Below are 15,822 nucleotides of genomic sequence, written 5' to 3'. Positions count from 1 at the left end.
AGACTTGTGGAATTTTTACTGTCTACAGAGTGTAAGCAGGAACTAGCTGTAAGAGAACAGCTTAGCAGCCATTCCAGAAGCCTGCTTTCCATGCAGTTTGGTTCCTTCTCTTTTTACTTTTTTTAATCTGAGCACCTATTTTCTACACCTACCAAAAAGCATGGAATGCCAGCAACAAAAGTTGTGGTGTTCAGATTCAGTGGAATTCAGCAACTTCACTGTGAAGTCAATATAAAGTCAGCCACATATATAAAACTGAAGCAGGTTTCTGCTTCAACTAGGCAATTTTTTCTAATTTTATTTTCCCCTACATAACTGCAGTAAAACTAAAAGAAAAAAAATTTAAAAAAAGTAAAGAAAAGACCATGTAAGATCATTTCAGTTCCTGAGCACAGACGTCAGAAATGGCTCTCACTGGCTTCACTGTACAAAATCAAACTTTTTCCTCTCCAGCTCTCCAGTAGTTTATGGAGAAACGAAAACAGGTTACAGGAAGGAACACAACAGATGATTTCTTATGTAGCTGAGCTGAAAAACTGGAAGACAAATACACAGCTGTTCTTTTGCTGGATGAGGCTTCGTAACAGGTGAAACAACAACTGCACACGTTAAGATTTCAGATCCTAGTAAACATAGTTGTATTTGTGTCTCTGGTATGAGAATTGCCTCCTTGTGCAATTTTAAGTGAATTCTGTTCTATTGAGCAAAACCTCCAATTGCACGTCCATTGGAGTCCTTGTTGGTTGTCCCCTACCCAATTCGATGGCCATTTAATAAAGGCAATAGTTATATTGAGAGGACTCTACAAACTTAGATGTTTTAAACTTTTTTTCAAACCAGCTTCTTTATTTTTGTCTCTGGTATTAAAGCAGAAATGTCCTTATTTCATATTTAGCTTTGACTGGTACAATATGAAGAGTATATATTGTTTATGGAGAAATCTTATGTGTTGGCTGATTTGAATTAAAATTTCTGTACGGAAGCATATTACCTGTTTCACTGCTCCAGTCCTTAGTAAGGCTGCCATCTAGTTTTGGGAGAGAATGCTTTTATTTGCATAGTGAGGAATATCAGAGAGCAAGTTTGTAGAACTACAGTGGGAGACAAAACCTACTTGTATTCAAAAGAGTAGTCTATGCTTTTAAGTCTTCCTTAGATTTATTGCTTTTCTGTGGCAACATAAGAATGAGTAGTTTTTTTCTAAACTATTCATCTTTTTATTATTATTATTTTTGAAAAGATTAATTCAATCAGCTCCTTACAATGTGCTTTCTCCAATTTGCTTCGTGATTGTTAGTCACAACATGAAACTCATATGCTAAGTCACCTACTGTTTCTGCTCCCCAGCTGGGTGACCAAGGCTTTTGTAACAGTAGAGGAAGCACTGAATGTACATGGTGCAGACATTGCCCAGGCATAAGTTGGTATGGATGTTCATGAAATTTTCTTCCCATGAAAATTTTAAGACAAATCTTACTCATATACCAGTATACTGAAGATAGAGATTATTTCTTCAGTACCATTTTTCACTGTTTTTTGTAAAACTCAGAGTAAACAACTGCTTAAATCTCTTCAACATTTGCACTTCAGCAATCCAGTGAAGCCACAGGAATCTTGGATTCCAGATCGTTTTTTTTTAATGTTTCATATTCATTGTTTGTGTTTCTGTTCTCAAATACAAAGGCATATGATTGAGTAGAAAGAGGAGGCTGGAGAAGGGCTAGAGTTTGTGTTGATTTTGCTATTGTAATGGGTATTCATGTTGCAATTTCTCATTCAGTGAATGATGTCTGGTTTTTAAACTTTCCCCTCCTCCTCCTCTCTCCCCCCACCCCCGATTTTAATCAGAAGGCAGCTTCTTGGTAGGATAGTCCTCAACAATATCTGTATTTGTAGGAAAATCTGTTGGTTAATACAGGTCAGAGTGTAGAAATAGGGTCAAAATAGAGGGACTTACGTATATATATCCTGATTTCAATGATTAAAAATCTGATGGTGTCTTTTTTTCATATTGCTTTAGGCATTCCAGAGACAAGTGCATGAAAGTCTGACTCAGCTGGAACTAATCAATAAACAATATCGTCGCCTGGCCCGAGAGAACCGCACTGACTCTGACTGCAGCCTCAAGCAAATGGTTCATGAAGGGAACCAGAGATGGGACAACTTACAAAAGCGAGTTACCTCCATCCTGCGCAGGCTAAAAGTATTTTTCCATTTTTGAGCCCTTCAGTTTCACTATTATACTTATGAGTCAAGGGTATTCCAGAAGCTTCCAATTTAATGCATTTGCACAGTGGTTTCAAGGGGATTTCTTCCTTTGGATGAGGAAAGGAGCTTATCAGTTTACTTTGTCTGAGGTTTTTAAACCTCTTGCTGACCTCAAACACCACCTCTTTCCTAGACAATAACTTCCATAGGTGGGCTGTAGGTGATGTTACTGAACAGGGAACCTCAGAAAGCATATAGGAAATGAAAGAAGGCGTACTAAGTTGAGGTTAGTTTTGAAGGGTATGAAAACTGTATGAAATCTGTTTCTTTGGAGAACCACTACTGCTGTTTTTTTTGGGGATTGTTTGGTCATTTCATGCCGCTCCATTTTCCACTCCCCAGCATTTTATTGGCCAGCGTGAGGAGTTCGAGACCGCACGTGATAGCATCCTGGTATGGCTAACAGAGATGGACCTGCAGCTGACCAACATTGAGCATTTCTCAGAGTGTGATGTCCAAGCAAAGATAAAGCAACTTAAGGTAAAGAATGACTGAATTGTAACGGGAGAAGGGATGAGCGAATGGCTAAAAACATTCATGGTGGGAAAAGAATTTAAGAAACATTATGCAAAAATGCAGCCTGATACAGTTCTTCCTTGCAGGCTGATATTTCAGCCTCAGAAGTTATGGGCTATGTCAGGTTTCAGTATGTACTTTTCTGCCAGAATGGAAGCTCTTTATGCTGTGAAAAATTTTCAAAAAAGAAAGGGTGATAGTCTCCATTCCCTAATCATAAAAGGAAGTGTCAATAAAAGTTGTTAGTGTGAAGTCTCCATTATTGCTGACACCTAAGAATGACTACATTTTCCAACCATTTCTGCATCAAAAAATCATTATCTAGAGAGAAAAACATTAAATGTCATGTTATCCAAAATTTCAGTGTGTCAGCTTTAGCATCTGTGTTCATTCTAGACATTTGTCATGGACATGGCTTGTTTAGGGAAGAACTTTCTTTCCAAATACAACAAGTGAGGAATGAGATGGTAAACCATGAAGTACCACTGTTTTTGGCTGGAAAGATTGTGGAATGCTAAATTTAATTGCTTGTTGTTGCTTATGCCAGAATATTTGGAACAATCCCTGTTTGTTACCCACACCATTCTTGCCGAAAAACTCCAAGACTTGCATCCTTAATAACTTAGGTTGTTGTAATATTGATTTCATTGATAAAGCACAAGCTTTTCTCTTATGCAGGCTTTCCAGCAAGAAATTTCACTGAACAACAACAAAATTGATCAGATAATTGTGCAGGGTGAGCAACTTATTGAGAAAACTGAGCCCATGGATGCAGCTGTCATTGAAGAAGAACTGGATGAACTGCGCCGTTACTGTCAAGAGGTCTTTGGACGTGTGGAACGCTATCACAAGAAACTTATCCGGCTTCCTGTGTGTATACTTACATACATACGTATTTCTTTGGTTTGTTGCCATTTTACAAGTGTGAGAATAAGGAGAGAGAAAGATGTTGAAATGAACTAACATGAAACTTCTGTAACTTTCCAAAAATCCTGTGGTTTAATTTTGTTACAACCCTGACCATCTGGCTCCTTTCATTACATGCTGCTTGTGTCCTGTTCAGAGAGCAAACTTACCCAGATCTGGAATTATTGTGAATCGTCATGAAAATCCATGCAAATTGGAGATTTATAAAACTTTATTAATGGGGATAGCAGTGTGGTGCAGATACTAACACTCCCTGCTCTGTCAGATAGTTTCACTGGCAGCTTACTGAGTTCTGTTTTGTTTAAAAAGCAGTGATAAAATGATTCTCTCCATCAGAAGAGACAGAATTTTTTCTCTAGAACTGAACATACATCTGAATAAGTAAGAGCAAAATGATTTTTGGTAGCTCAAGTCCTACTGAAGGAAAGGAACAAACCCCAAGGTTTTCAAAATATAAAAGAATATAACGAGAGCAGTGGTCACAGTAAAGGTCACTTATGCTTCCTATGACTTGATTCCAGAGTTTTCTTTAACTTGATGTCTGCATCACAGTGGCATCAGTAAAAAGTCTGGAGACATATGCTTGATGTGAGACTTTGTGGTGCCTTAAGTAATTAAAATGAGCTGGCATTATGAACTTTTTTGTTGCTTTGTAGTACATGTTAAAATAATGAAGGGTAAGTGCAAAAGAATGCAAAATGGAGACCCCATCAATGTGACTGTTGCCTAATGCTACTTTATTTCACTAACCCAGGCTGACCACGCAGTGCCTCTGCACATTTCATTGACTGGTTCTATTTGCATTATGCTTCTAGCTGACAGATGACGAACACGACATCTCTGACAGAGAGGTGGATCTGGATGAATCAGCAGATCTCTCTGACATACACTGGCATGACAAATCTGCAGACAGCGTTCTGTCCCCACACCCTTCTTCCAACCTGTCGCTGCCTCTTTCCCAGCCAGTGAGAAGTGAGAGATCAGGGCGAGATACACCTGCAAGCGTGGACTCCATTCCCCTGGAATGGGATCATGACTACGACCTTAGCAGAGACCTAGAGACAGCCATTTCACGGACACTGCACTCTGAGGAAGAAGACGGTGGGCAAGAGAAGGACTTCTACCTGAGAGGAGCAGCTGGTGTAACAGGTATTGGTGGCAAATTGTGTGTCCTCTTCTCTCCTAGTAAAAAGAAGCAAATCATAGAATTGTTTAGGTTGGAAAAGACCTTTAAGATCATCAAGTCCAACCATTAGCAAATGTGTACATATGTGATTGGTTGGCCAAGATGCTCATGGAAAAGTATTTTAAATAGCCCCTGAAGATTTTAAATAGCTTTCCCTAAGTGATCCCAGTGGCCTTCTGGCCTTAGACGCAGCAGTGGAGAATCCTGGATGACTACAGCCTTCAGCCTTGGAAAATCGCAAAGGCACATAAGATATGACAGGGAATTGGCTATGTCTCTGTGCTTGTGGACGGCCAGATGGGATATGTCATCTGTAATAGCAATGCATCCTAAGTTATTCTGACTAGAAGAAACTATACTGGATATGGCAAGAAGTACAGACTGATGAAGAAATGCTGCGGGAGAGATCTGCAGACAAAATCATCAAGTGCTTAAGTAAATCTTAACGCAGTCCTTAGCCAGGAAAAACTCCCAACAACTGACTGTTTAGCCTGGGGTGGGATCTTGTGTCTTGCTCTCCAGTGAAATTAGAAATCCTTTCTAAGTGTGTGTGCCTGTGTAATAAATCTTAGTGAGTGAAAGTGCCCAAATGCATCCAGTTGCTTGGGAAGACATACAGATATATTATATTTCGTTCTTGTGGCTGTCTTTTGCTTTCCAGGTCATTGCTCTGAAAAGAGTCAGGTTTGCCTGGATATTAAAAGACTTTGTAGCAGCTCCCTGTGTTTCAGTTTTCATCTTTTTTTCCTTCTCCAGAAAGGATGTTTGCTGTTGGAACTGTTTTTCTATTCCATCCCATTAAAAGGACTCCCGATGTAAAGAGACAGCTGTTGCTGAGCTGTCAATTTAGACTGTGCTTTTATTTTTTCAGATGTAGAGATCCCTGAAACTCTTGAGGCCTATGTAACACTCACAGAAAACGCACTCAAAAATATCTCTGGTAGGCATCGAAAAAGACTAAGCATAGCCAGATGCAAATACCACAGTGCACAAGCATAGCTTCTTTCTCTTCTCTTAGCATCTGCTATACTTTTCACAACTTACAAGACAAGTATATCTTACATTGCAGCACTGGCATGTTAACATAGAATTATCCTGCTTTAATACTGCGCTTAAAGGTATTAGGTGCATGGATGAAAAATGAAGTTTGAAGTATTGGCCCTCCCACCTTGGCTAACTAGACTAAACTGATAAGTAGGTTACTTTGGTCTTAATTCTCTGGAGTCCCTCAAAAGGACTGAATTCTTTTCATGTCTCTGAGAGAAGAGTGGTTTCCACAAAGATTAAGGCAGAAAGAAAAGATGTAGAGTAAAACCTAATTGTTCGATTTTGCACTTAACTTCTTAACACAGCCACAGCTTGAAATATTACTTAGACATAAACTTTTAGGTTGTTCCATGTATAAAAATACCAGGGTGAGGTACTGTAGGCCGATGTCTTTATCTTAGTCTTTTATATTGGAAGATGAATGCTTTCCTCACATTGCATTTTTACACATCATTAAACCTACTGTTTCCTTTGTTAGATGACTCTCAGAGGGACTACATGCAATTACAGCACCTTCTCTCATTATTTCAGTTTTCATGTTTTGAAATAATGATTCCATTGCAAATTTGAAATAGCAAACGTTTAACTTCTCAGCATCTGTGGCACGGGCCTCGGATTCATTGTCCATTTTTATTTTTTTCCCAAATTAGTGAAATAATATTATGATTGATTAAGAGCAGTACATACAGGAAAACGTGTAGTTTTCTGACCAGAAGATTTTGAAAGTAGTGAGGGAAAAGCAATACTGAGCACTTTGTTCTGTCCATTTGAGAAGAGGCAGTGTTAAGAAAGATCAACCATTCAAGAGACTTCATTTTCTGTAATTCAGTGGACAGAAGGCTCTCCTTGTCTACGCGTGTTTTTAACTGCGGCTTTATGAATACATTCAAACTGCCTTTGTAAACAGATGGAAATCAGGCACAGTGAATATGGATAAGAGGGATCTCATGTGGTCCTCTAGGCTGCAGTCTTCTTCAGGTTAGAACTGGCTATAGCTAATTCACATCGCAGAATTCAACTGACCTCTGTAAGGAAAATACAAGCTAGTCCTGCTTCTAAAACATTGGTATGCATTTCAAACGGCTTGGATGAATAATACCATCCTGCAGATGTGTTAAGCATAATTTTGTCAAAAGCCTAATTGGAAAAAGTACTATGAATTCTTCTGCTTAATATGGTTGCCTCTCACACTTTGCCACTAACTTTCTTCTTCAGAGAGGTGAGGAGTTCTCTGAGGGAAAAGGGCACTTCAGAATAGTTTGCAAGCCTGTTTTAAACTGTGAACTCTTTGGTAGTATGCTTATGGCAATTGTGTTCATTGGTATAGTCATCTGTCCTCTGAAGGTCACTAACACCCTCTCGTGTAACTAGTTATCAGTTCGCTTTGACATTGTGCCACTCATACTGCTGTAATCACATTTCTTCTTTCCTGTCTAACATAGATAGTATTCCTGATATTCTTGGCAAAAGATAATAAAACCTTTGGGAAAACTCAAGTGACAGACACTTTTTTTGGTTTTGGTACAGGAGAACCTGGTGCCCTGGAAGCACATATCCGACAGCTGGACAAGGCCTTAGACACCAGTCGTTTCCAAATACAACAAACAGAAAACATCATCCGCAGCAAAACACCTACAGGACCAGAGCTGGATTCCAGTTACAAAGGATATGTGCGTGTATTTTGGAGCACAAGTTGAATAAGCACTGCAGGCTTAGATTTGCTATTGAAAGAGATATAGCTGTTAGAACAGAGCAATTGGACATTACTGCTTCCCAGGCTTACTCATAGGGCTTCCACCCTTAACCACATGCTATTGTTGTTTGTGTTATTAGTGTGTTTATAATAGCGTAAGATTACAGGAACATGACTCTCAGGAATTTATTTTCCTATTGCATTTTTGTGGATGTCCAAAAGTACTTTCTCACATGTGTTTTTACCCATCTAATGATGATATCCTCATTTAAAATTCCTCTGCTTTTTTAGAGCTTCATGCAGAGTATTATTCATCTTGCTGATGAATTATAAACAAGCATCATGTCAGCAAGGTTGCATATATGGAATCTGTGATTAAAAAGCTTTCTCAGAGAGGTTTTTCTGGAAGAAAAATCTCTTTAAATAATTCAAATTTTATTACTGATGGAAATGAAAGATTAGCTGATTGGATGCATAGCATTTCCACACGTATGTTTATTTTCTTTATCACATCTTCTAGCGTCTCTGCCATAGTGTCTTAACTCCTAAAGTCATACAGCACAATTACTCACAGTGGCACTGAGTTTTTCTCTTTAGTCTGAACTTATGCTTTAAGTCTTTACTGTCTTCATATGCATTTCTTTGATAGTATCAGGATAAATTGTTAGAGTAATAGATTTTTATCTTCACACTTGGGGCAACTTTTGGAAAATTTTGGAATTTGAACTGTAATTTGAAATTTCCATGCAGATAGTCCTGTATATTGAAACAGGTTTTTTGTTTGTTAACACAGATGAAGCTACTAGGTGAGTGCAGTGGAAGCATAGATTCAGTAAAAAGGCTTGGATATAAATTGAAGGAAGAAGAAGAAAAATTTTCTGGACTTATTAACCTGAACAGTACTGAAACACAAACAGCTGGTAAGTAATATTTAGTTCTTTGATACAAAGCAGTTATGAAAGGTAGCAAACATGCGAAGGTTTTCTGAATACACACTTGGTATTATTGACTGACCTATTATTTGTATGTATATATATGTATATTTACGTGACTCTGTCTGTTACTATGTTCTGTTTTACATGTCTTAATAGGAATAGCAAGTATTCCTTGTATACATTCTATAACGAGATTAGGCATACAAGTGCATTTTAAGAACCCCTTCTTATCACAAGATGTAACCCTAAACCTTTTGGAGAATATCTGTGGATGTTATGTGTTTTTGTTGAATGTTTTCTGATAAAAACGCTTGTTTATATTGCTATAAAAAACATGTAAGTACGCATTCATTTCTTCTAATATTAGCTTTCATTTCTAATATTTTCTGTCTACAGTACAGAAATCTATATTCACCTGGTAGAAGTATTCATTTGCCTAATTTTAAGCATCAGCTGTAGAAGAGGAGGTATTGCACTGTAAAAACATGGATGTGTTCCAGAGACTCTAAAGGCAATGTCTCCATTCTTAGCTTGGCAAGATATGCTACCCATGCAGTCTATTTTATTTTGATGTTTATTTGTGGTTTTTATTTAATTTTAAGTTGATAGAATGATACAACTTGTCCTTCTGCCATAGCATTTCAAGATAACTAAACAGAAGAAATTTATTTCTTTATAGCACAGGTATTTATCCAATGCATCGACAGTAACTTAGGCAAACATAGTGAGGTATGAGTAATAAACTGTGATAGGTATAAATGCCAATAAAAATAATAAGTTAGACATATTCAGATTCCTTGTCTGGTTTGATTTCATGCTAATTTATGATGTCTTTATACCAGCATAATCTGTTTTAGAGACTTGCATGTATCAACTTAATTCTGTTCATAGAAGTCTAACATTAGAAAGTGGTAAAACTGCCTGCTGCCTGGAATCCTCCAGATTCTCCGTTCTTTCTCTCCAACATCATGTTCTTCAATCTTAGTTTTCAGTGTGGTGTTTCATGTGTTAGGGTTTCCAGGGTTTTACGGAACACTTTTTTGTCCTGCACAGGATTCAACTGATGCAACTCTGTGTGTGACTAGAGGGTTTTTTTTTTCTTTTGCTTTTGTTGAGTTTGGTGTTTATCATTCCAGGTGTAATTGAACGATGGGAATTAATCCAGGCTCAAGCTCTAAGCAAGGAACTGAGGATGAAGCAGAACCTTCAGCAATGGCAGCAATTTAACTCTGACCTTAATAGCATTTGGGCTTGGTTGGGAGAAACTGAAGAGGAACTGGAGAAGCTCCGCCACCTTGATCTCAGCACTGACATACAAACTATTGAGCTCAGAATTAAAAAACTGAAAGTGGGTTTTATTTCTCTTTTCCATGAGTTATCTTGTAGACAGATCTGAGTCCAATGGGTATGTTGAAGAGGTTGCCAGTAGTTGCAGTTGGCGTGTTCCATTCTGCATGCAGTGGGCTACTGCTGATAACGGAAGTAACTGGTAAAGCGATTGTATGAATCGCTTTTTGGAGTTAAATCAAATCTCTTGTAGTCAAACTGGTAACAAAATAGCTACTTTAAAAGAAACACCTCACTCTACATGTTACTTTGTGTAGAAGAAAGAGAGAGTGCCCAAAGGGGTTGTAGGCTGCGCACTGGTGTCACCGGTATAACATAGGAAAAAATTGGTGTCACTTTTCAACAGTCCTGTTTCTTCTTCTGTCATCTCAGATGCATCAGGATCTGAATGCTGCCATTGTGATCTCTCCTGTATATTTTATAGCTATGAAGATCTGCAGATGTGGTGGTCCACAACTGCACAATTACTACCGTCTTATAAGCTTGGGCACAAAAATGTGGGAGCCTTTGTCAAAATGCAGTGTGCTGCATGCTAGGAATGAGGTGGACAGATAGTAGAGACTGTTTCCGGCAGCAATGCATCAAAAGCATATTAATGCTGATCTTCACTGTAATCCAAATTTAGCTGCCATAAGTACTACAAAGGTCATTGTGACATAAGGCTTTTAAGTAAATGCTACAAAATAGGTGGAAAAAGGGGCATTTCATAAGAATCCTGTTCTTATCTCACCCACTCTTGGAAAGCCCATTAGTGCCCTCCAAACCAAAAGAGGTGGAGTTTCTTTTGTGGCTTCCAGTATAAACAAATCAGAGGTTTTATACTTGTCTTGCTTCTATAAATTTGAGTAAGTTGTTTATACTCTTTGTATGTTTTCTCTCAGAAAAAAGCCTTTATTTTAAAATACTGTTGACAGCAGTTTCCATTTGAAAACATGTTGGGTTTTATGTTTATCAGCAAAACTGAGAAGTGAGGGCAAAAGTTTTACTGTGAGCTAACGTACAGTTGTCCTACATCTCTGTAAATTTTGTTATGCCTACTCTGTCTTTAAAATATCTGAAACATGAGCCAGATCTTTGAAATTGAACTATGACTTCAGACTTTTAAGACTTACTGTTTTAATTGGCTTGTTCTAGTTTATGCTCACAGTGAAATTTTAGTAGATATTAGAGAGTGAACATTTGCAATGTCACAGAGTGAGCACAGAAATCTCATGTCCAGAGTAAAGAGACTGTTAGAGTGAGGTACCATTCTGCAGTTGCTGACGATAAATCATTGTGTTCTTGTGGTGCCTTCTCTACTTGGTTCTTCTGAAAGTCATATTTTACTGATATTCACCCTTTCTTCCCCTGTCCCATTTTGTCTTATGAAGGACCTGCAAAAAGCAATTGATAATCGCAAAGCAATCATCTTATCCATCAATCTATGTAGCTCAGAGTTCACTCAGTCTGACAGCGAAGAGAGCAAGAAGCTTCAAGAGCGCCTGTCTCAGATGAATGTGCGTTGGGACCATGTGTGCTGTATGATCGAAGAGTGGCGCTGCTCATTGCAGGCTGCATTAATGCAGTGCCAGGTCTGTATTGCCCTTATTTTAAATTGTCAGCATCCTGCATATAAAAAATATAAACCATATTGTTATCTATCTGGTGTGCTCGTTGTCTAGTCTGAAACTTGCCCATGCAGGCCAAAATACAGCTTTGGCATGTGTTATCTGTAAGGTACACCTGCACTATCTGAAGCATGTATTTCCGGCACAAGATTTACTAAATTTTACATCTGTGGAATAGTATTCTAATATATTCCTTGTAAGTGATGTTATTTAGCCAGTCGGACCTACAGTAGGATGAATTAAAAACCTGAATTTGACTGGTATTTTCTACTACATTGTTAAAATCATCACTAATCACTTGCAGGATTTCCATGAAATGAGCCATGGTTTGCTGCTTTGGTTAGAGAATATTGACAGAAGAAAAAATGAGATTGTGCCCATCAATCCGAACCTGGACTCAGATACGCTGCAGGATCATCACAGACTTTTACTGGTAGGGCTATAATCACCTCTTTCTCTCCCAAAACACATCATCAGAAAAACACCTAATCAGATGTACCTTTCATTTGAGGGTTAGCATTGTACATTGCATGCTAACACATACCTGTGGGACCAATGCCAGTAGCTACTTTGGTAGGGGACACTGTCACTTCCATTAATAGCATAACTTGTGATTTAAAATCTCAGGCAACAACTAGGCTGCCGTCCATCTGTCTATCTCCCTGAAGATTAGGAAGTTTTTCCTTTCCTTTTTTTAAAAACAAAACAAAAACAAAAAAAAAACAAAAAAAAAACCCATGCCCCCTCTCCTCCCCACCCCCACCCCCCAAACAACCAAATGAAAACGAAACGTAAACCAACTTTCATTAAAAATATCCGGTACTTGCCTTGGCAACAGCAAATCAGACGTGAACTGCTGGAGTCTCAGTTGAAGGTGGCATCATTGCAAGATATGTCCTGCCAATTGCTAGTCAATGCCGAAGGCGAGGACTGTCTTGAAGCCAAAGAAAAGGTGCATGTCATTGGAAACAGACTGAAGCTTCTCTTGAAGGACGTCACACGTCATATTAAAGACCTAGAGAAAATTCTAGACATTTCAAGTAGTCAGCTGGTAAGTCACAACTTTTTATTCCTTGCTGTGTTAGGCACACATTTCCTGCTATTTTGACTGTCTTTCTCTGTGCAGTGCTGTTGGCTGCGCTCTTTCTGTTTGCAATACTTATCAAGATGGACAAATGTTATCTTGGATATCATAAAGTAATCTTACACTACATAATGTAAACATATCTTTTGTGATAGTTTATTTAATCCAGTAATTTTTTGCTATTTGGTGTAGCACTAAGTATTGAACATCTTGGTTTGTTTACCCTGCCATTACTGATTCAGTCAACTGACAAAGTATATGAAATAATTATTCTACTTGCAATACTGAAAATTATAGCATGTCAGTTGTCACTGGCAAGGAAGATAATGCTCACTCAGTCAAAAAAAAAGGACATAAAATAAATAAGGTAATAGGGTAATGAATCTTATAATGCCTTCTGAGCTCTGAGCTATACTCCAAGTCTCTTCAAATTATTACATGTGTCAGGGTATTTGAGAGGGAATTATGCATACATCTTTGACTGCAGTGGCAGGTATAAAGTAAAGTTTTCAAGGTGGTTCTTTATTTAACTGTTTTAAACGTCTTGGATTAGCAAAGAACATTCAATCATAGAATAGTTAGGGTTACTAACCTAACTAAGGTTAGGTTACTAACCTAACTAAGGTTAGGTTACTAACTAAGGCATGAAAACTCACTTCTTCCCTCTTTCTAGTGAATTTCTGCCCGTTTAAGTAAAATCTTGGTGGTACCAGCCTCTTCTTGTAATTAAAGGCCAATAAAGTGTTTTTTCCTCTGTGTTGACTTTGGTGAAAAATGTGTCACTTAAAGCAATTCAGTTTAACTACCCGTTTGCTTTTCTTTTTCCTCAGGGTTAACAGAGAAAACATGTAATGCCTTAGTCTTATAAAATTTGGTAACAAAATTTAACTGCTTTATTTTATTTGCTTTGGAAATAACTTTACTGGGAATTCACTCAGGGCTTTTTTTAGTTTGCTTACCTGAACTCCTAGTTGCTGTATTTCTGAGCTCCATTCCTTCTGAACTTTAGGAATTGTCCTCGTGGTCCTCTGCTGATGAATTAGACACATCAGGCTCAGTGAGTCCTGTATCTGGAAGAAGCACTCCAAGCAGACAGAGAACGGTAATTTCATGTTATATATTTTTGGCCACCTCCTGGGTGGGAGCTCTAGATGTCTACAGTAGCTCTAGCCAGCTGGAAGGCCCCCCTTCTCACTTGGTAGGAAAGGAAATGGCATAAATCAAGAACAAAACACAGCTGCTGTCCCCAGCCCTGCTGCATATCCCATCCTGCATGAAATAAGAAGTGGTAAATACTGTCTAAAACCAGGGCTGTCAGTGTGGTTGGTTTAACATAGTATGGCATGCCGTGTCTCTTGTATTTTGCTCTAGTGATGGCAGCACCCCAAAGTCTGGTCTTGTCTGATACAATCAGTACTCCATTTCTGTTTGGGCTTCTCCTCAGAGCTGCTTCATCAAGAATCTCAATAAGGGGGTTTTTTGGTCATTTCTGATGAAGGTTGCAAATGGTCTTATTGAGACTTTGGATGAATGGCTGAGTAGAGCTGAAGGGCTTAAAACATTACTCGAAACAGCTAGTTGCATAGGGCCTAATCAGTAGCTATGATGGCAACTTTGGAGTCATCTATTTGCATCGCTGGCACAAAATTCAAGAAATATAGCAACACATGCCTCCTTCTTAACACTTCCATACTCTGAGCCCAAAATGGAACTGCAATTATTTTATCTTTTTCTGCAATTCTGTTGGTTGATTACTTTGCTTTTTTTCTTAGTTCTTAAAGCAATCAGGTTGGGTCTGTTGGTTGGTTTTGTTTGTTTTTTATTCCATTTGCACTTTTTCTAAAGCTTCTGAGTTCTGTCTTGATAAATTTTATGGCTTTTGTAATTGATTTATTTTTTTTTACATTCACTAGTTTCCTTTTAGATGCTAGTACGAGAATGTAAAGGAATACTGGCTTTTCAAAAGGAGAAGGAATATAAACCTTAACATTTTATTTAAGAAGTCAATGTGTTTGTCTTCAAATTTAAACTTAAATAACTAATAAAAGCTCTGATATCACAGATGTAACTGGATGATACCCGACTGTTACAGGAAATGGAGAAGTATTTTATCATAAAATTTTGTCTAAAGAGTATGTAGAATTATAATAGGTTTCATCTTAACATTTTAATGTCTATCTCTGATTTGTTAGTGTTTATGTACGTGATTACTTTTTTCATTTTTGTCCACAATGCATAGCTAAGTTGTATGATTTCTTGGGGTCTGGTTTTCAAAATTCTGGTTTCTGCACCCACAATTTTGGAGACTGAAGTGAAATTGTTTAGAATTTCAGTACCAAATATGCCAGTGCTAAATAAATAAATACTAATACAAAAATGCAATCAGAATTATAATAATCTAACTGCATTAAATATACCAGCAAATAGTTGTGAGTGCAGAAATGCACCTACAGTTATTTGGCCTTCAAAATTGTGGGGGAAAATGGGGGTAGAGAAGAGGCCAGACTCATCAAAAGAGACCCTTCGACCTTTTTTCCTTGAGAATATTATTTTTGCTGCATTTGCATTTTGAAATATATATATTTGCCCATACTCAATATTTTTTTTCTATTTCATATTAAAAATCATTTGAGCTAAATTACTAGTGGGGTTTTTGTTGTTTGTTGTGTTTTGTTTTATTTTTTAATCCAGAGCTACCGTTTATAAATGTAGTAACTAAATTTATTTTTGAGCTCCCTGTGTATGTTCCAATCATGTCCATACTCAGCTAGGCACAAAGAAAAGCCAGTTTCCTTGGTTCATGGGTATTGGTCACTTCACTTGATTTTATTTTTTTTTATGTTTCCTTTGCTGCACTTTTAATTTAGTTTCATCAGTAGCTTGTCTTTATTTGCCTGGACTGAACATTCTTCTTTCTTTACCCCCTGTTCATTGCAAACAGCCACGGGGCAAATGTAGTCTCTCACAGCCTGGACCCTCTGTCAGCAGTCCACATAGCAGGTACCTTATTCTCCTGGTTTCCGCACTCTGTTCTAGAACCCCAAGAGGATGATGGAAATTGGCTGTGATTCCTCTGCATCCACACCGACTCTGTCTGGTGGCCAGGACTTAAACAAGTGAAAACTTCTCTTTTGTTAACAGTTTGGCAAAAGGGGCTCTCAATTACTTCAAATTCTTTGTTAAATAGAAATACTGGCTAATCCTCGGACATC

The 15,822-nt window shown here is 37.9% G+C and overlaps 1 protein-coding gene across 1 annotated transcript in view; it reads left to right on the top strand.

Annotated features, from left to right (window-relative positions):
* The window catches only part of LOC104403706 (nesprin-1-like), a gene marked incomplete at its 5' end in the record, with an annotated part of 103,455 nt that overhangs the window by 79,865 nt on the left and 7,768 nt on the right, over nucleotides 1-15,822 (top strand). Inside the window, 12 exons of the mRNA XM_010011945.1 lie at nucleotides 2,021-2,203; nucleotides 2,611-2,748; nucleotides 3,463-3,654; nucleotides 4,527-4,860; nucleotides 7,472-7,614; nucleotides 8,431-8,557; nucleotides 9,709-9,920; nucleotides 11,290-11,490; nucleotides 11,831-11,959; nucleotides 12,365-12,577; nucleotides 13,620-13,712; nucleotides 15,552-15,610. Coding sequence (XP_010010247.1) covers nucleotides 2,021-2,203; nucleotides 2,611-2,748; nucleotides 3,463-3,654; nucleotides 4,527-4,860; nucleotides 7,472-7,614; nucleotides 8,431-8,557; nucleotides 9,709-9,920; nucleotides 11,290-11,490; nucleotides 11,831-11,959; nucleotides 12,365-12,577; nucleotides 13,620-13,712; nucleotides 15,552-15,610 — 2,024 coding nt within the window. The remainder of the gene's footprint in view (nucleotides 1-2,020; nucleotides 2,204-2,610; nucleotides 2,749-3,462; nucleotides 3,655-4,526; nucleotides 4,861-7,471; nucleotides 7,615-8,430; nucleotides 8,558-9,708; nucleotides 9,921-11,289; nucleotides 11,491-11,830; nucleotides 11,960-12,364; nucleotides 12,578-13,619; nucleotides 13,713-15,551; nucleotides 15,611-15,822) is intronic.

Source organism: Nestor notabilis, unplaced genomic scaffold, assembly GCF_000696875.1.
Source record: "Nestor notabilis isolate BGI_N333 unplaced genomic scaffold, ASM69687v1 scaffold16210, whole genome shotgun sequence".
NCBI lineage: Eukaryota > Metazoa > Chordata > Aves > Psittaciformes > Psittacidae > Nestor > Nestor notabilis.
This window is presented reverse-complemented; position numbering and strand designations above follow the sequence as displayed.